The sequence below is a fragment of the Conger conger genome, chromosome 3, assembly GCF_963514075.1.
Source record: "Conger conger chromosome 3, fConCon1.1, whole genome shotgun sequence".
Taxonomy (NCBI): Eukaryota; Metazoa; Chordata; class Actinopteri; order Anguilliformes; family Congridae; genus Conger; species Conger conger.
In genome coordinates this window covers 53849525-53871093 of record NC_083762.1, presented here as the reverse complement: position 1 = coordinate 53871093, position 21569 = coordinate 53849525, and the positions used below count along the sequence as shown (strand labels likewise).

Genomic DNA, 21569 nt, shown 5'->3' with positions numbered 1-21569 from the left:
TTTGAAGTCGGTTATTCTGGCATCTGTCAACATGAGGACCAATGAAAGTCAAGGAAGCCACAATGAGGCTGAAAAATAATTAAAACCAAACAGTCAGAGACATAGGCCAAACAACAGGCTTACAACAAATATCATTACGAAGAAAGATAGCATTGGTGTACTGTATGTTTGGGATCATTGCCTTGCTGTGGGATGAAGCACCATTTGAAGCATTTGAGTGAACTTGAGCAGATAAGATGCTTCTGTACAATTAATTCTGCTGCTGCTATGAACAGTTATGTTGAACAGTTATCAATGAAGGCAAGTGAGCTAGAACCTGCAACAGCCATACTTGCCTACTATAACACCCCCACCATGTGTTTCACAGATGAGGGCTCTTGCCATCACTCTAATACAAGTCAACCATCTCATCTATCCGCAACACCTTTTTCCAGAACTCTGCAGGCTCTTTTCAGTACTACTTATTCAACTATAATCCGGTTGATTATAGTGTATCTTGCAGTGTAGCCTCTGTTGATCTGTCTGTAAGTCTTCTGTAGAGCATAGTCACTAACACATCCACACTTGCCTTCTGATCTTTCGGATGGGCATTTTGGGGTTTTCACATTATAATGAGAATTCTTTAGTTATCAGTTGTAGAGGTCTTCCTTGGCTTACCAGCCCCGTTGTAATTGCTGAACGCGCCAGTGCTGTCTTTCTTCTTAATGATGTTCCAAACAGTTAATTTTGGAATCTGATTGTTTGGCCTATGTCTCAACCTGTTTCTTTCTTTTTTCTCAACCTCATAATTGCTTCCTTGACTGTCATTGGCACTGTTGTTCTCATGTTAACAGATGGCAATAACAGACACAAAAGGTAATCAAAAGCCTGGAATCAAAACTAGATACTGAAAGGTTTCTTATACCTGCACTAAGGAAGCGATTGAATACACCTGACTAATCAGAAATAGCTGTCCAATTACTTTTGGTCCCCTAAAGGAGGGCTGACCCGAGATGGATGTATATACCCTCAAATTAAAGGTGACAGTCTGCACTATAACTGCACTGTTCTATAACTTCATTTCAAATCCAGTGTGCTGGGCCAAAGATCCAAAAGAACAGAAGTTGTACCACTGTCCAAATACTTACAGACTGCACTGTATGTCGGGCTATTTGCTTTGTGTAGCATGTGCACGTGAACAGCTAGGTTAATGACTTGTCATTGTCGTTGTTGCTCCAGGAGTACACCATTGATGTGTTTTTTCGGCAAAGCTGGAAGGACGAACGACTGAGTTTTAAAGGTCCAATGGAGATGCTACCTCTCAACAACCTCCTTGCCAGCAAAATTTGGACCCCTGACACATTCTTCCTGAACGGCAAGAAATCCATTGCCCACAACATGACCACTCCCAACAAGCTTCTGCGCCTGAAGGATGATGGCACTCTGCTGTACACCATGAGGTGAAAACAAAGCTTCTACCCTAAGGCCTGTGGCCACCCCCTCCCCATAATCACCCCTCTGGTTGTTGACCTTTGGGAAATGAGCCAAAATATGTTTTTTATGAAAACTCCTTAAGATGAAGGTTAGATAGAGCCTGAAAGCAACTGGCCCTTTTCTGCACTTTGATTGTGAGTGGATCTTTGCTGGGCAAAGATATGGATTTTTGTTTGTCAGGGTGTCCGCCACTCTACAATTGTTATTTATTATTTATTTTGCTAGGCTAATTTACAGTATGTACAAGGGGGAAATCTGTTTGGTAAAACACAGCTCCAAGCTTATTAGTCACATTATTAATCTGATTATGATGTACTACAGACAATTTACTGTACTTACTATAGTTTTTTCAGAGGCAGAGAGAGGCTTTACTCGATAAAGCTTTTTCAATGGATGTGCTCTGTGAATGTCTTATTGTACCTCCTTCCTTATGATACATTTCAACATTTTATTTGTTGTTCATATTGGTACTCTACAGAATACTTTCTCTCCAAAGATCGTGTGTCCACATGTCTGAAAAGAGTGCATTAAAGAGCCCATTCAATCAAAACAATATTTTAAGAACTTAAAGAGTCAAAGGAAACAATACATTTTAAGATTTTAAATGTGAGTTTTAATGCAACAATGAGGTTTTACTGCCCACTAGAGGTCAATTGGAGATCATGATTATTGTAAAATTAACATGAAATTCATTTTTTTATCAAATCAGTGGTATGTTCAGTGGGCAGGCATGCCATGCAGAACGTACGCACTGTGACAGACCTCCAGATTTTGTATTCAGAAATTATATATCTTGCATTAAGAAAGTGCTATTTTCTTGTTAATGTGTGTAAGAAAAGTAGGTAAGTAAATATATATGTTTCCCCTGTGGCTTAATAGGCATAGCTAGAAATGACATAGTCTATGAAATACCCATACATGTTACGTCAGATTGGGTAGTGGCAGACCACAGAGATCAAATATTAATGAGGACATAAGGGTGGAAGATGGGACATTGTCTAAGAGGGAAATGGATCTTTAATAATGTTGCAGAAAAGCATCAAGCAATTGACATTTTACGACACCACAGCTATTAAGAGATTTGTCTCTTAATGCATTTCCGTAATTGGAAATTGCGTTTCATGTGCACATGGTCTGAACCCTCAGAGAAGAAGTAAAGTTGTCTGAATGATATAAGAGAGCAGAAAGAGGTTTACAGAACCTCTCTCTCAGCTGTAGCTGAGTTTCAGAGCTTTTACTCTGCACAGTGATGTGAGCTGGAACAAGGCAATTTCATAAGCTGTACATTATTTATCATGCACAGCTTATGAACAGCTTTATTAACTATGTTAAATTAATAAATCAAGTGGGGAGTTTGCAGGCCTATCTAGGGCAAGAAAAAAAGGAAGGGGAAAAACTAGCTCACATAATGGCATTTGTTTCCTATGCATTCTCAGAAAAAATGCATTCTACCTATGCATTCTCACTCACAGCAAATTGTTCATACACAATGTACAACTACCACTAATTGATAGTTAAAGTGTGTAAACCTGTAACAAAACATTTGTTCTCCCAATTAAAAAAGTAGGCTAACTGTTTCCAATTCCAATGGCAAAAAAAAATGTCTCAGTTCACAGTCGGTGGCCAGACCTACCGTTATAAATGTTGTGTTTGCTAGTGGGTTTTCTATTCCTCACGAACATTGCAAACATTAACTAACAGTCTGAAATGCACTGCACAGCTGAGATCATATAAATGAGCAATCAAGTGGCTGCATAGTAACTTAAATACATTTAACATACAGTCCCCTCCAAAAGTATTGGTACAGCAAGTCCAATTCTTTTGTTTTTGCAATACACTGAATACATTTGGGGTTGAGATAAAAAGATGAACACAAAACAGGATTTCAGAATTTCAGCTATTATTTCCTAGTATTTACACCTAGATGTGTTACACTACTTTGAACATAGCGCCTTTGGTATCAGACCATTTAGGTGAGAAAAAGTATTGTAACAGAGAGTATTTAAGTAAATGAAAATAAATAACACTTAATATTTGGTAGCATATGCCTTGCTTGCAATAACTGCATCAAGCCTATGACCCATCGACATCACCAAACTGTTGCATTCTTCTTTTGTGATGCTTTTCCAGGATTTTACTGCAGCCTCTTTCAGTTGTTGTTTGTTTCGGGGTTTTTTTCCCTGCAAGCACCTCTTGCCTGCTCAATTGGGTTAAGGTCTGGTGATTGACTTGGTCAGTCTAAAACCTACTTCTACTTTTTCTTCCTAATGAAGTCTTTTTTTGTGATGGCAGTGTGTTTTGGGTCATTGTCTTGCTGCATGAGGAAGTTACTCCAAATTAGTTAGGACACATCTCTCTGTAAGTTGGCAGACTGTTTTTATAAACTTCAGCCTGCTGCTAAAATTATGAGTTACATTACTAATAAAGATTAGTGAGCCCAGTGTGTAGTGAGAAGCAGCCATGCAAGCTCAAGCCACAGTCACAGATGAGCTTATATGTTTTGGATCATCAGCAGATCGATTTCCCCTTTTTAAAATGGTTTGCTTTTCTCACAAAGACAGCTCTCTGGTCTTCATGTTGACCAAGATTAGACATTAAGAACTATTTATTGTTTAACCAATCAATCTAAGAGGACACATCTGGGCAAAAAGAAACACCTGGCAGTCACATGTTCCAATACTTTTGCTTACCTAGGAATTGGGTGGTCTGATACAAAATGTGATATGTTCCAAGAGTTTAACAACTCTAGATAAAAATACCAGGAAATGAAAGCTGAAATTCGGATCTGGCATGTACATCTTTTGACCTCAAACTCAATTGTCTTCAGTGTATACCAAAAACAAAGGAAGTGCCCTTTATGTTCCAATGCTGTTTGAAGGGATTGTATGTGTCCTAACTTTCACAAACAACTGCAGGGTAGTTTTTGCACGCATCCCAATGAAGTCAACTTCGGTGAACAATATACAACATTACATTTGAAATAGTTGAACAATAATTGCTACAAGATAACTAGTTCTCCGTAACCTGCTTTCAGCTTTGTGCATCGAATGCGCACTGTAAAGTCATGAACTGACTTACGCAGCAAGCCACATTAATGCTCTTCGTTTAATTTGTTGTAATTACAAATGCAGTTAGATTAGCCAATTAATTGACTCATTCTATTGGTTGTGCTCCTATAATTTGGTTCATACTTGGTTAAGTAAAATTAGTGCTGTAAATCTAAATAAATAAATTAGATTGAGACCTGTGGGCTGTGCAGGCCATTTGAGTAAACTGAAGTCACTGTCATCTTCATGGAATCAGATGATTTGTCCTTTGTGACATGGCTCATTATGCTGCTGAAAATATCCATTTGAAAAAGGTTAGACTGTGATCATGAAGGGATTCACATAGTCAGGATCAATGCTTACGTATGCCGTGGCAATCAAATGATGCTCAGTTGGTATTAAGGGACCTAATGTGTGGCAAGAAACATTACCCACATCATTATACCACCAACGCCAGCCAGCACCGTTGACACAAGGCAGGGTGGATCAATGGATTGCTGTTTACACCATCCCTATCCCTAGGTGAGGCTTTTGTGCATTGGCCTCTGTCAGCACTACCATGGTAAAAATTCAAAACCACTATGTGGAGGTTACCATTCATGCACTCAGACAGTACCTCAACAGGATGAGAGTCATCCAAAAATCAAATAATTTGTATATTTTCCCTTATTGTGAAGTGGGGCAATATCTGTCTCATCCAATCTATTTTATTTCCATGTATTGACCAACAAAAAAGTTATTTAACACCTATAACTCCCATATGAAGACATAATTGCACTCTTAATAACTGCTTGCACCACTTTTAGCAGAATAGCTGCAATAATCCACTTCCTATAATTTGGAATTCATCTTTCACATCCCTGTGGAGGAATTAAAAGGAACCTTAATTCAGACAAATGTATAGGCTTGGTATGCCATGATCAAAGGATCAAAGGAATTTTTGTATATTTTTTTTATCTGTCAGGAAAGGGTTGCAAAGCCATTTATATGGCTCTGGGACTCTGAAAAACCAAGTCATTATTTCCAAATGAAGAACACTTGGAACAGTGGTGAATCTTTCCGGGAGTAGCCTGAAAAATGTATGCTCATTTCACAATTGGACAATTGGCGAAAAGCACCTGGACTATATTCAAGCCTTTTGGGATAATGTTCTATGAGCAGATGAGTCAAAAGTGGCTCAAAACTTTTTGAACATCACAGGTCCCATTATGCAAATACAGCATTTCACATTAAGAACATCATCGTCAAACATTGTACTGGTACTGGGGATACTTCCTTGGGACATGGACAACTTGCCATTATTGAAGGAACCGTGAATTCTGCTCTGTACCAGAACATTCTTAAGGAGAATTGGTTATCAGCTGAAGCAGAAGTGTATGTTTACATTTACATTTTTGTCATTTAGCAAACCAAAGACTGGTGGTCAGGTAGGCTGCAGCATTCTGGACCAGCTGGAGGGGCTTGATGGCACAAGATGTGAGACCACCCAGGAGGGAGTTGCAGTAATCCAGGCAGGAGATGACAAGTGCCTGGACTAGGAGCTGGGAGGCTTTCTCCGTCAGGAGATGATGGATACAGCTAATGTTATGTAGGAAGAACCAGCGGGTTCTGGTAGTGGAGGATATGTGTGGATCAAGGGAGAGATGGTGATCAAGGGTCACCCTAAGATTGTTTGCGCGGGAGGAGGATATGACAAAGTGCTTGACAGTCAGTGAGAGGTTGATTGTCAGAGAACGTCATCCACGCAGAGATGTCAGCCAAGCAGGCAGAGATCTGCGTAGTGACCTGAGTATCAGGAGAGAAGGAAAGAAAGAGTTGGGTGTCATTTGCATAAGAGTGGTAAAAAATGCCTTGGGAAGAGATAACAGAACCAAGAGACATGGTATCCAGAGTGAAGAGGAGGGGACCAAGAACTGAGCCCTGCAGGACACCTAACTGGAGGGGCTGGGGGACAGAGACGGATCCCCTTCAAGTCACCTGGTAAAAACGATCAGAGAGATAGGAAGTCAAAAATATGAATGTGGATCCTGTGACACCCATCCCAGTGTGACGAGAGCAGAATCTCATGGTTGACTGTATCGAAGGCCGCTGACAGGTGTAATTGAGTTACAGTCAGGTCCATAAATATTGGGACATCGACACAATTCTCCTCTTTTTGGCTCTATACACCACCACAATGGATTTGAAATGAAACGGACAAGATGTGCTTTAACTGCAAATTTTCAGCTTTAATTTGAGGGTATTTACATCCAAATTAGGTGAACGGTGTAGGAATTACAACAGTTTGTATATGTGCCTCCCACTTTTTAAGGGACCAAAAGTAATGGGACAAACTGACAATCATAAATAAAACTTTCACTTTTTAATACTTGGTTGCAAATCCTTTGCATTCAATTACAGCCTGAAGTCTGGAATGCATAGACATCACCAGACGCTGGGTTTCATCCCTGGTGATGCTCTGCCAGGCCTCTACTGCAACTGTCTTCAGTTCCTGCTTGTTCTTGGGGCATTTTCCCTTCAGTTTTGTCTTCAGCAAGTGAAATGCATGTTCAATCGGATTCAGGTCAGGTGATTGACTTGGCCATTGCATAACATTCCACTTCTTTGCCTTAAAAAACTCTTTGGTTGCTTTTGCAGTATGCTTCAGGTCATTGTCCAGCTGCACTGTGAAGCGCTGTCCAATGAGTTCTGAAGCTTTTGGCTGAATATGAGCAGATAATATTGCCCGAAACACTTCAGAATTCATCCTGCTGCTTTTGTCAGCAGTCACATCATCAATAAATACAAGGGAACCAGTTCCATTGGCAGCCATACATGCCCAAGCCATGACACTACCACCACCATGCTTCACTGATGAGGTGGTATGTTTTGGATCATGAGCAGTTCCTTTCCTTCTCCATACTCTTCTCTTCCCATCATTCTGGTACAAGTTGATCTTTGTCTCATCTGTCCATAGCATGTTGTTCCAGAACTGTAAAGGCTTTTTTAGATGTTGTTTGGCAAACTCTAATCTGGTCCTTTTTGAGGCTCACCAATGGTTTACATCTTGTGGTGAACCCTCTGTATTCACTCTGGTGAAGTCGTCTCTTGATTGTTGACTTTGACACACATACACCTACCTCCTGGAGAGTGTTCTTGATCTGGCCAACTATTGTGAAGGGGTTTTTCTTCACCAGGGAAAGAATTCTTCTGTCATCCACCACAGTTGTTTTCCGTGGTCTTCCGGGTCTTTTGGTGTTGCTGAACTCACCGGTGCATTCTTTTTTAAGAATGTTCCAAACAGTTGATTTGGCCACACCTAATGTTTTTGCTATCTCTCTGATGGGTGTTTTGATTTTTCAGCCTAATGATGGCTTGCTTCACTGATAGTGACAGCTCTTTGGATCTCATATTGAGAGTTGACAGCAACAGACTCCAAATGCAAATAGCATACTTGAAATTAAATCTAGACCTTTTATCTGCTCCTTGTAAATGAGATAATGAGGGAATAACACACACCTGGCCATGGAACAGCTGAGCAGCCAATTGTCCCATTACTTTTGGCCCCTTAAAAAGTGGGAGGCACATATAGAAACTGTTGTAATTCCTACACCATTCACCTGATTTGGATGTAAAGCTGGAAGTCTGCAGTTAAAGCATATCTTGTTTGTTTCATTTCAAATCCATTGTGGTGGTGTATAGAGCCAAAAAGAGGAGAATTGTGTTGATGTCCCAATATTTATGGACCTGACTGTATGTAGCGAAAAACATTTTTATTAAAGCAGAAGAGTGTGTTCCTCATCAGTGATGTCAAAGAGTGATATCAACTTATAGGAAGTGTCTGGTTGTAATTATTGCTGCTAGAGGTGGTGAAATCAATTATTGAGTTTAAGGGGGCAATTACTTTTTCACTTTTTTGATGAAAGAAAGTTTTGTTTCAGCAAGCCTATTCTTATGTTTCTTATTGTTCTGCCACATAATGGCTTCTTTCACTTTCACTGGCACAACTCTAGTCTTCATGTTGACAAATACCAATAACAGACTCCAAAGTCAATCAAACGCTTGAATTATCCAGACTAGATACAGAAAGCTTTCTTATTGAATGAAGGGATTGAATACACCTGACTAATCAGAAACAGGTGAGAAGCCAACTGCCCAATTCCTTTTGATCCCCTAAAAGCAATGGATGTAATTCCTACAGGGACCATCCGATATGGAAGTACTGTAAATACCCTCAAATGAAAGCTGACAGTATGTAATTTAACCTCATATTAATTGTTTCATTTCAAACTCAATGTGCTGGAGTACAGATACAAAAGAACAGATATTGTCCAAATACTTGAATTGCACTGTATATACTCAGTGACCACTTGAAGTGACCACTTTATTACTCTAGGTATAATTAGACTTATTTTGTAGACCTACTCTGCACATATTGGGTTGTCAAGCACATATTTTAAATATTTTTTTCCCCCTTAAACATAATGTAAGTGCAGCTGATTATCATTTGCTCCGTCTTTGAATTCTCCATGATCTACCAAATTTTCAACTTGATCAATTAAATAATGTTTTTTATCTCTCTATGTAGTTGTTTGCAATATAACATGAAAAGCAACAATGTGACCATTTATTCTTTATGGCATGTGTAGTTGTTCCCTCTAAAAATGAAAAGCACAGCTTATTAAAAGTATGGCATTGCAATTTTGGTTGGAACGAAAACCAGCATACACAGGACTGAAGCGTTCTATGTGAAGTTTCCCATACAGAGGTAGCATTTACCTGGGTAGTTCACTAGAGGGAGATGTTGTGCATTTCATTTTTTTTCATTTAAATCGGTTAAGGCTGGTTGGATAGTATGACTTGTAAAGTAGTGTTGAAATGTGAACGTAGTAGTATTTACATTTGTTATGAAATATTCATATGAAATAATGTTTCTATATTTATGTACATTTTGCAAATTCAGCTTAAACATACTTTATCCATAAAACAGAAAGTTTTTTTATAACTTGTGTGTGTGTGTGCATGCATTGTATTCTGTGATGTGTATTGACCTATCTTGTATTGTGACCCCTGCTTATTTGACAATCTCATCTGCTGACCTTTCTTAGAACCCACTGACTATGACTAGAATTAAGCCCACTTATTTGTGGGCAGGGTTTCCTTCCACTTTAACACATTCCCTTCCCTTGCCATCTTCCCTTGAGAGAGGTATTACCTGAATAAATTTGTGATTGTTACAAGTGCATAAACCTAGGCACTTGTAAGTCGCTTTGGATTAAAAGCGTCTGCGAAATGACTAAAATGTAAACGTAAATGTAATGTAACGTGAAATAAGAAAACTTAACAGGGTAACAAAAACACACCAGACGGTCTTATAAACAAAAGTGAGGATTTCATAAACCTCAACTCAAAGGAAAAATGAGGGAGCAAGAGAACATAACTGCTCCCTCCCCTTTCATAATTCAGAACCGAACCGCACTTGGGGTTCCCCGTGTGGCCTCCATATTTCATCCTGACATACTGGGGTTTCCCCCTTAAAGCAAGGGAAGGGAGTCAGTAATAAAGCATACAATTTGGAATCAAAACCAGCCCTGGAACCTGTGAGATCTAGGATTCTTGACTTCAGCACTATGACCTGTCTAAGAGTACTGAAGGAAACTTACTTCTTGCTAATTGCTACTTGCTTTCTCCTTTATATTGAGACATCATTCTTTGAATGTTTAACCAAAACATTTGTGATGTGAATTTATTTCTATACGATTAATTTGCATTATGTATTATATTTCATAGTATGGCCAAGCTTAATTAGCATTTGAACCTTTGTGGTACTAGCAAATTAGGAAATTGGTACATGGTCGTTTGGTATTTTAATAGTCAATGTGCGGGGGCGCAACAGGCTAAGATGCAGCAGACTTGCGGTTGCAGTTTGCTGCAGTTGCAAACCGGGGACCGGGGTTCAATTCCCGGTCCTGCCAAAAGCCAAGTTTGGCCGGCTCACGTGGAGCGGCATTAATTGGCTCTCCGCTCCAGATGGAGGGTCTTGGCAGGGTTAGCTGATCTCCGTACAATAAGCGCCTTGGACACCTTGGAACCACGGACACGATTAGATAGATGAGACGTCTTGATGAAGGCGTGTCGCTCTTCCTCGGGGTGTGGACGGTGTATCTAACACTAACTCGAATTGAATTAGAGGAGGGTACAATTGGCTAATAAATTGGGAGAAAAAGGGATAAATCAGAAATAAAAAAATAAAAAAATAAAAAAGTCAATGTGCTGGAGCAAAAAAGGTCATTGCATCTCTCTGAAATTAGCAATGACACTTGTGTTTGGATTTACCGCCATGTTGAGCTGAGTGCAAGATAGGGTCCATAGTGTCATAGACAGACAGCACCTACCATGCCTTTAACTGCCACTAGGGACAGACTGGCTAACTGTGACTGAGCAAGAGACTGAGGAATTGAGTGACTATGATAGTGACATATTGGATCCATGAGGTGCTTCAAAAACACCCTGGAATCAAAAATGACCCCCACATGGGCATTGAGGTATTAATGGTTCTGAGAGTATTTTCATTATATCCTTGAAATTTGTCCAAAGTCCCAGTAAATATATTAAAAAAACAGCCAATAATAACTGCAAATAATAATTTAAATAAAACATATATAAAAGGCCATGAGATATCTGAAATACTGCATGTAAGGCCTGATATACAGTCCCCTCCATAATGTTTTATTTATTTATTTATTTATTTGCCTCTGTACTCTGTTCTTTATTTGTAATAAAGAAAACCACATGTGGTTAAAGTGCACATTGTCAGATTTTGGTTTCACCATGTAGAATTTACAGCAGTTTTTATACATAGTCCCCCCATTTCAGGGCACAGCATGTTTATGTTTGGGACACAGCAATGTTAAGTAAATGAAGGTAGTCTGGTTCATATTTTGTTGTATATCCTTTTCATGCCATTACTTCCTGATGTATGTGTCCTATCAACTATCAACATCATCAGAGTCTGGATATCTTATTGTCAGGTTGTCCTACAAGCAATACTAAAACTCTCTGCATTTCAATGGATCTCTATGGGAATTTGGGGGTAGGACTAGATTCAGCTGTAAATTATTCTGATACAGTATGGAACACATTTGTTGGCTAAATGGCTTTGAGTCTTTAAGGATCCAAGGTATCAAACATTGATTGAGTTCAACAGGAAAATTTATCAGGAGAATTATTTCCGTATCTACTGCATATCTGGCAGCAGCACGGTATTTGAGGCTCATTTGATAGCTTGCGCATTTGATGGCTTAAAGCCAAATTTAGCCAAGAAATGTGTTCCATATGGTATCAGCATAATTTAGAGCTGAATCTAGTCCCAACCCCTAATTCCCCGTGTCCCATAGAGATCAACTTTTATTAATTTTTTTACCATGGACAGTGCACATCAGTGTTTCATCAATGTAAAAGTTAGATAATGAGCTCATTTTCATCTGTAGTCCCTAACCTGCATGTTTTTGGACTGTGTACCCGGGGAAAACATGCAAACTCCACACAGAAAGGCCCGGGCGGGGCTGAAACCCAGGACCTTCTTGTTGTGAGGCATCAGTGCAACTGCGCCACCATACCACCCACAAGCAAAGAGTTTTAGTATCGCTTGTATGATAACCTGAAAATAAGATATCCAGACTATGATGATATTGATAGGTCACATACTACATCAGGAAGTCATGGCATGCAAAAGATATGCAACAAAATACTAAATATGACTACTTTAATTAAGATAACATTGCTGTGTCCCAAACATTATGTTGCCCTGAATGGTAGGACTATGTATAAATACTGCTGTAATAGCTACTTGGTGAAACCAAAATGTATAAAAATGCCCTTTATTAAAATCTAGCAATGTGCTTTACCACATGCAATTTTTTAAATATCAAATCACTGGAGGGAACTGTCTTCATATGTTTAGTGATAATATTGAGCTAAATACTTTAATAACTAGGCCTGGTTACACAATCAGACATTTTACTATAAGTGTTCTCATACTTCTCCTTCAGTGTCAGTCAGTGTTAGACTTGATGTATATTCTGGACCCTGGCTCTCAAGGGCAAGGAATTTGATTATATACAGTATATCCAATAAAACAACTGATTGATTCAGTTCAGTAATTATGTGCTCAGGTAAAAAGAAAATGTCAGCCATTTGTCTCCAACAGGAATTGAGAAACACTGAGTGAGTTGAACGTGAGTTACTCATAGGTATTTTGATTTTGATTAAAGGCCTTATGCAATCAAAACAATATATTTTTTAAATTGTTATATTATATACCACTGCATTTTATTCAGTGTTTTCTCCTATGAGCTTGTAGATTGCCCACAACAGAATTATTTGATATTGATCATTGGGAGATAAAGCTTGTTGGACAACTAACATGGTCATTAACATGATTTCTATCAGAACGTCAATTGAATATCATTACAAAATGGGCATGACAAATCTCACAATCTGATTGGTTCATAGCAGTGTACTTATTTTGTTTTTATGTTTTTTGTTTAAAGGATACATCTATATGTATCTAGAAGTTGATGTAGTGGATGTGTGAACACTGTAAATGAACAAACAATTATTGGACAAGGATTATGGTCTATGATGTTGTCTTTTTGATTCTGCTTTCATCACTTATTTTTAACAAGAAAATTGATCTGGATGTGATTTTCCATGCATCAATTAAATTGCTAACATCTTACCGTAGAGTACAGATATTGTATATACGTGGTCCTGGATGGAAATAGATTAAAAGAAGGTGCACTATTCAAAGGTCCACAAGATGGCAATATATGAACAAGATTTGACTGTCTCTGTTCTTTATTAATACGGAGAGGCTTGCTAAGGTCTGACTGTAATGCATTCTGCATGCTGTGAAAATGTTAACACTGATGCAAAGAAATGTCTACAAAGTGCCAACATGCACTCTCTCTCAGGATTAAAGGACAGAGATGCCTGCATGACAGGATTGAATTGGATACATGTTTGTGTTGTGCCTGTCTGCTGCACTTGAATAGACAAAGTCATGCTGAGCTTAAAGAGCATTTGCTCCTGCCTCGGAGAGCGCATTATCACTTTCCGCAACAGGGTGGCGCCATTGTGCTTAAAATACACCATCTTCTATTTTCATCACGACCGTTGCCTGCATAGGCTTTCTGGGGAATTACTGCAGTATGGCAGTAGTGGTGGTGTAGATGATGATGATAGTGTTGATACTGACTTTATGAAAAGGGTAAAAACAATGATGATATAATTAAGTATCACAAGGTGATGATGACAACAATGCTAATGGTGATATTTTTATATTATAACAATGATGAGAATGATAATGATAATAGGAACACTATTGATGATGACATTTGTAATGATGATGATGATGGGAATACAAATAATGGTGACATGAATATAATGATAATGCTGATACCAACAACGCGATGTCACGATGATGAAGTTATCGATGATGATTTGAATCATTTTGCACGGTGAATGCGGTAATGCTAACGCTGCACTATTTTTTGTTTCAGATTGACCATCTCAGCAGAGTGTCCGATGCAGTTAGAGGATTTCCCCATGGACGCCCACGCCTGTCCTCTCAAGTTTGGAAGCTGTGAGTAAAGACTGAACGTCAGCTTCGACAGAAAGATGGAATCTGCTCTTTCTCACTTTGCCGCCTTGCCGCAGCTCTTCATTTTAAAATATCTCTTCCTTTTTGCATTTCATAACACAAAATGGTTTATTATTGCTTGAAGAAGACCAGATTGGTTTAGAAGTGTCGCTCCAACCTACAGTATGCACAGTCGCTGTGTGGAAGTGACTATAGCCATTGTTTTTTTGCTTGTTATCCAGCTATTTGGAATGCAGCCAAAATGTCCTGGCTTGCCTAGCAGATATTACGATGAATACAGCATAATTTTTTTAAAGCAAATGTAGGATCCTTATCACCCTTTCTTTATAGTTGGTGCACCCTAAGTCTCCACCATTTTTATAGCACAAAATGTTTTATGTCTATTTATTTTTACAATGCTTTAACACAACAAATGGTTACGTAGGTAACCAAAGTGCTATGAATGAAGGTCAACACGTATGGGTCAAGTCTTGCGAGATTCACCTGTTAGGAGACAGAATAACAAATGAACCACTCCTCCCACCTGCGTGGAGTCATACCTTACAGATACAGGTGTGAGCCTGCCGGGTCATCAAAATCACATACCAACGTTTACAACATTAGCTGTTCTGCAGGCTAGGCTCACTACCCTGGGCTTTATGCCAATTCAGCTGTCCTCCAATGCTTGATGGGATGGCTCTCAACGCGATCCACTTCCGCCATTGCTCCCACCAGGATAGCAAAAAGTGGGCCTGACCTCAGGAGCTGTGGCGACCCCATAGGCCGTGGCTCCATCCAGGTTGACCTGCTGTGACCTTGGAATACTACCAGCTCCAGGGGCCTCCCCTGAGGATAGCAGCTCAGACATAAAATCTGTAACAGCACAAGCCTCTGTCAACACAGAGGGAGCAGACGCTGGGGCTCGAGGGAGCAACTGCGCACTCCCCACTGCCCTAGTAATTACCACCTTGACGGAAGGTTCCAGAGGAATGGAATCAGAGGTCTGGGAGGCATCATCCCCGAAGACAGACTCTGAAGGCTCCTCCAGGTCTGACCACTGGGGACCTCCTCCGTCATCGCAAGCCACTGACTGCGACAAAGGCATTTAGCTGCTGCATCTGTGCATGATTCAAGCCACCAGGCCTTCGCATGGGCTAATGCCAACTTCCCGAGTCACCATCAGACCGCCACATTGCTTGGGCTGATGTAATCGCCTCAGGAGGGCTGCCCCTGACCAACCTGTTCTCTTTCAACATGGCTCAGGGCTTCCTCCAAGCATTTGTAGGCCCCACCACAGACCGATGCGGGATTGGAGGGAGGGTTACGTGACATTTGCAGACATCCCCTTTTGCAGACAAAGTCTATCCTGTTGGCTCCCCCTTAGTAAAATAATATTTTATACAATTTGTTATTCTGTCTCCTAACGGCTCAACCTCACGAGGCTTGAGCCACACGATGGCGTGATGACTGATATGAAATAGAACAGGAGCTGTAAGCTTGGATGCATAGTTCTGTATGCATTGCCTGTTTGCGTTTGTCTTTCTTTTTAGATTAAGCTATCAATTAATGCGGACCCTTCTGAGTAGTCAGTAGTTTTTCTAGAGGAGAGTCACTGTACCAACACACAACCCGGTCATAAAAGCAAGAATGTCAATGGGCAGCAAATCTACTACTGGATAATTTTTTTTTGTGTGGAGTCATACCAAATTTTATCTCACAATTTGATTGCCCCATGCAGTAATTATTGTGAACATGCCAACTTGTAAAATTTCAAATTAGTTTGTCAACAAACTACTTCATGTGTTTCCTTGGTACCTCACAGTGAAATATAGGATACTGTTGAGGATACTAGAAAATACAAAATATTTTTATTTTAGCATGTATATACACAATGACATGGGCTTATAAATGAGATTGTGAGCCCTGTTTCTCAAAAGTGGAAGCAGAGACAGCCACCAGCCCTCAGCTGGCCCCAGCGTGGCCGTGGTCACTGTCACTGTCAGCCGTATTCAGGAGTCACTCAGAGCAGTGGCGAGACAGAGGGGACAGCTGAGGCAGCATATTTACACTGACACCATGCTGTCCTTTGACACACACACGGCTAGGGTCGCTGCCGCATAGAGAGCCGAATCACACTGTCCTTCTGAAACACGCACACACACACACTGCCACAATTGCACAACAGAGAGTGTCATCACACTGTCCTTATAAAACTCACACATTCTCTGAAGAGTCACATAATAGGGTCCCACTGCAACACACACGCACACAGCATCTGGAGAGCCACATCAGATTGTCTCTTTCTGTAATGCGCTACCACACACACAGACCCGTAGACATACAATCCAAAAAGCCTCTTCTTACAATAGCACACACAGAGCAAGGCTACTGCACAGAGGGAGGAATTCACGCACTCATGACATTGCACTGGGGGTGTCACAACAGTCTCTTACGACACACAACAGGATCAGAACTAGTTCAGCTCCCACCCTGCCATCAGCTTTTTTAGCAGCTACTAGCACTAGGGTGCAGCAATCTTGGAAGAAACTAGATTGTCGTGACATCACTCGGCTAGTTCGTCTCAGCTGCTCAATGTATTCCTATTAGTAGATGCGAGACTTTCATTCAGCTCAAGGATAAATCTTGAGGAAAGGCAAAAGGTGCATATTGGGCCCTTTTGTATTGCCCCGGGATGCTCAACTATGTATTAACAAAAAATGTTTATTACATTTCACAAAGCCCATAGCAAGAGGACCCTCCTATTACAGTATTACCACACTGAAACGTAGATGGCAGGCTACTAAGTTAGCAACATACAATCCTATATGTAACTACAACTAAAAGTGAGTTAACTGAACCTATTAGCTAATGTGCTGTCTCCTACTGTTTTGAGTAGACCGAGCATGCAGGCTAATTTTAGCTAGCAAAAGATTTGATGCTTAAAATTAGTTATTTAAAACGCAGAAAAAAGAGATACCATGTCCTTTGAACAGGTGACATGGGGGCTTCAAATTTTATTAGAGAAAGCAATAATTTATAAGCATCAGTATTTATATAAGGTCGTTTACATATGTCTTAATTAACAAGCCTAATGTCACCATATAGTATACATGCTTTTCAACTGTCACAGGGACAAAAAATACATTTGAAAATGTTTTTAATGTCTGCTATCAAGCATGGTTCAGCTGAATGTCCAATCCAGACTGGAGCCAGCATTCATAAAGTTTCTCATATTAGGAGCACTGGTTTAGGATAATTTTTCCTCAGATTTTATGCAGAACTTATCTATCGTTACCTGAAAAAAGCAATGCAAGGTCAGCAGTCGTTGATGTGGGTAATGTAATGTTTGCTTGGCCTGACAGGGTGCAGGGAGAACACTTTAGAAGTCAGCTGAGGGGATGAATCGTTTGTGATTCAGTACCGGTTGCTCTTTCTCTATTTTTTTTTCTCACCCCCTTAGTTTAATTATCTTTAATCCTTTTGACTTGCAGGATCTTTGATTTGCTTCCTGGCTATTGCCCACAGCTATCCCAAAGCTTCTTCGCAGGCTTTCATTTGCTCTTAGACCATTTCCCTCAGCAGCTTTACTGCACACAGTGAAATCATCTTCCCAGCTCTGTGTTGCTTAGTTACAGTACTGTACTTTTTACATTCTGCTTTTACATTATATAAGGCCTTTACGCTTGTCTCATGGCAGGATCGGGCAGGCCTCCACTGTCCCTGGTCTGTCCCTGGTAAAATGCGTGCTGTGTCTGTTAGCGAGGACAAAATCCTATTTATTCTCTGGAAGCTGGCCATGGCCCACTCCTCCCCTGTCTGCATTGATCCTGCCTTTACTGTGTGTTTGGCCTTTCGTAGAGTTCCTTCCTCTGTAGATGGCAGAGACACAGAGGCAATTCTGCCTAAAGATGTTTTCTTTTGCTTTGTCTGTGTTTAGGGATCATTCCCGCGCTTGATTAAAGATCCCTAAAAAAGTCAATAAAGTGCAGTCTGTAGGGTTTTTTCCTCATTGCCCACCCTCTATATCAACTGTGATAGAGTACATCGTACACCAGTAGAGTACATTTTCATCCCCTGTGGACTGGTAGTGTTGAAAAACAGTTTACTTTTTATGTCACTGCTGTTCTTTAGCCTTAACTTCTGTGATGTTCCTTTGCAGAAGAATATATACTCTAATTACTGTATGTGGGCTTTTGGGGAAAAAAATTGATAATAATAAATAGATAAAAATAAACATGACCACAAGTGGTAATTAAGGGTGTCGAAGCAGCATGCAGCAATTATCAACTTCTAAGCTGTAAGGACACATATGGGATGAATGGTACAACATTTAATGTCTCTATTCCAAAATTTGAAATGGAAGTACTTAGCTTAGAGGTTTTCTGAGATACTCAAACCACCCTGTCTGATGTCAACAATCATTCCATGCTTAAAGTCACTTCGATCACATTTTCGACCCTATTTGGTCATTTGGTCTGAAAAACAGCTGAACTTCTTGACCACGTATGCATGCTTTTATGCATTTAGTTGCTGCCACATGATTGGCTGATTAAATATTTGCATTAACAAGCTGGTGTACATGTCTAATACCTAATACCTACCTAATAAAGTGGTAACTGAGTGTATATGTGACCCACTCTTTCATAATCAATCGACATTGTTCTTTTTTCGCTGTTTTAGGCTTTCATCTTAATTTTGTAGAATAATATTTAGGCTTTCATAATCTGCATGTCTTGATGCCAAATTCAAAAATATAGTTTTGAAGCTTTTAAATGCAAGTCGTCAATGTGAAAGTTCCAGTTCTTTTATTTGAAAAGGCCGCCGTTTGGTGGTCTAGGTCTGCAAACCGATTTTTGATAACTTTGGGGGTGATTACATTTGAGTGCTTTGAGTGTGAAAAAAAGCGCTATATAGATGTAACTATCTATCTATGACCATTTCCTTGCCATATTCGACTCTGGATTGCATCCTTCCATCGGGACACTATTTGCTACTTCATTTTGTAGAGCCAAGGTGTATTTAGTTTTTTTTTTACATTTTTACATTTTAGTCATTTGGCAGACGCTTTTAATCCAAAGCGATTTACAAGTGCATAGGTTCTTCCACAAGTTAAAGCATCACATCCATAACTAGTAAAATACACATGAAGTGCTGTTCAAAACATGCAGTCATCATAAGTGCTCTAGTTATACCTTAGTAAAAATAGCCATGCCAAAAACAATTTATTGATGTGTAGCAGCCATATTGTTTTGAAAAGTAAATATCTTTTGAGGTTCAATCTTTCAAGTCTATCTTGGTGACGATGGGCCAAATGGCCCCAGACTAGTGCACAAAAGTAGGTCTATTTTTAAATGTAAAATGGTGGGACATTTTGGCAGGTGCATATTAAATTGGGAATATATGTTTTGTTCAGCATGAGCCAAAGAATCTGGGAAAAAATAATTTTGATTCTAGACCACATGCCCCACCATCTGGCCACTAGACATCTTTGTGATAACCTGAGTAGTGGGGTGTTAGGTTAGAGGGTTTGGTTAGGCATTTTAAGAAATAGAAATAATAAGAATACCAAAAAACTGAACAAAAATAATAGGATTCCTAGATATATGTATTTCACAATGATGTATTTGTCAACCATATACCCATATACTTTGAAGTACCACAATTTCATAGTATATTTTATGTCATTTCCATGCAGATTTATCTATAAATCCATCTATCTATCTAATCTAACTATTCATATATCCCTCCATTTCCATCAATCTATATTTCACCTTTTAGAATATTTTTTCAGAATCCTAGCCTGCTGCTGCGTCACTAGTTCCCATGATTTCTGCAGCCTGCTGAAGTACAGACACAGCAAAGTCTCCTCCCCGAGGCACTGGGAGGAGATTAATAAATCATGCTTTTGCCTTTTTCCTTCTCCTCTACTTCGCTGCTGCATTTCTGCACGTCTTGCATGGGTACGCCATCACTCCGTCAAACAGGAATTTCCCGAAATGGGAGATGCCATTGTTTTGAATAGATCGCATAGGGCTCGCCATTGCTCATAATGGTAAATGTCTCTGTCCGTGATTAGTTCACATTCACATGCTGGTTAGCCTTTACAGAAAAATATCCTACTGAAAAGTACATATGTGGCAATTTCCACCTATTTTGTACTAGTCCTATAAAAGTGTTGATATCTCAAAAACTATTTACTGCACACACATGGTTGAAGACTTTATGGTTGAATTAAAGAAGAGGCTTGTACCATTGAGACATTTGAGACAGAACAAATGTATGTCAGAGCACATAAAGTGTACACAAAAGTTACACTAAAATACAAAGAAATGACAAAACTATAAAAAAAAGAAAAGTTTTTTATAGTTTAACACTGAATATCTCAATTTCTCAAGTCAAGGACCAACCCAAAACTTTTTGCCATATGTTTTTGTCCAGACACATAAATGATCAGAAAAGCTTATTTTTATATTAAAACTGTTTTTAATATAGTTTAATACAGTTTTTTTTTGCTACAAATTGTAGAGAAAATTTACCTTTATGTGTGTTTCATTCACAAACAGTATATGAGAGTATGCTTTTATAAAGCATGTCCAAAGTGTCCAAAAAGCACTCTAAAAAGGATCCCTCACCCTGATGCTTTCTAACCAACCTGCATCACATATAAACTCAACCTTTATTACAAAAGTAGATCCAGTACAATTACAGGTTCATCTATAGCAATCCAAATCCTGTAATTACACATGTCTGTATATTCATTCTGCTATGCATAGTGTTTATTCATGCAACTTCTGAATTGTATATATAGTAATACAGTATATAGTAATAAAGTGCTCAATGAGTGTATTTTTGTTCTGATATTGGAAGATGACATAGAGAAATGGTATCAAGGATTGTTAGAATATGCCTTTTATTGTCTGCGTCTGTGGAGAGGTAAGGGTTCTAAACCGTGAGCTTGGCGAGTGGGAGGCTGGAGTTTTATTGCCCTGCTTTGCAAATATGTGGCTGATAAGCATGTAAACTGCTGTTCCTGCTAGCAGAGAGTTTTTTTTAACAAACTGGCAACAATAATTTGAAATATTGATGACACAACCACAAGGGGGAAAAGTTGATAGGGTTAATCCATGTGATGAAAGCCAGGTAAGGTGACTCCCTGGTGCTATGCCCAGCAGAGGCACTTGTTATTAGTCCTGCATTACACGGATTGGATGGTCTCCAGGCTGATACAGTGCCACCCATGATCAGGGGTCCCTGGGGCCTATGGAAGATAGGCCGTACTGCAGCACAACAGGGCAGCCCTTGCCTCGTCTCACAACAGTGCCTCCTCTGGCTGATCGGGTGCCTGCAGCCTGCCTGTGCCAATTCTATAACCCTCCCAGGAGTGGTAAATGAACCCAACTTGTGGGCTGTATGGTAAAATGATGTTG

General features: G+C 39.6%; 1 protein-coding gene across 2 annotated transcripts in view; it reads left to right on the top strand.

Annotated features, from left to right (window-relative positions):
- Positions 1-21569, top strand: part of gabra5 (gamma-aminobutyric acid type A receptor subunit alpha5) — a 50870-nt gene that overhangs the window by 4169 nt on the left and 25132 nt on the right. For both annotated transcript variants that reach the window (XM_061233602.1, XM_061233601.1), the window contains exons 5-6: positions 1219-1439; positions 14063-14145. In XM_061233602.1, the coding sequence (XP_061089586.1) occupies positions 1219-1439; positions 14063-14145 (304 nt within the window). The remainder of the gene's footprint in view (positions 1-1218; positions 1440-14062; positions 14146-21569) is intronic.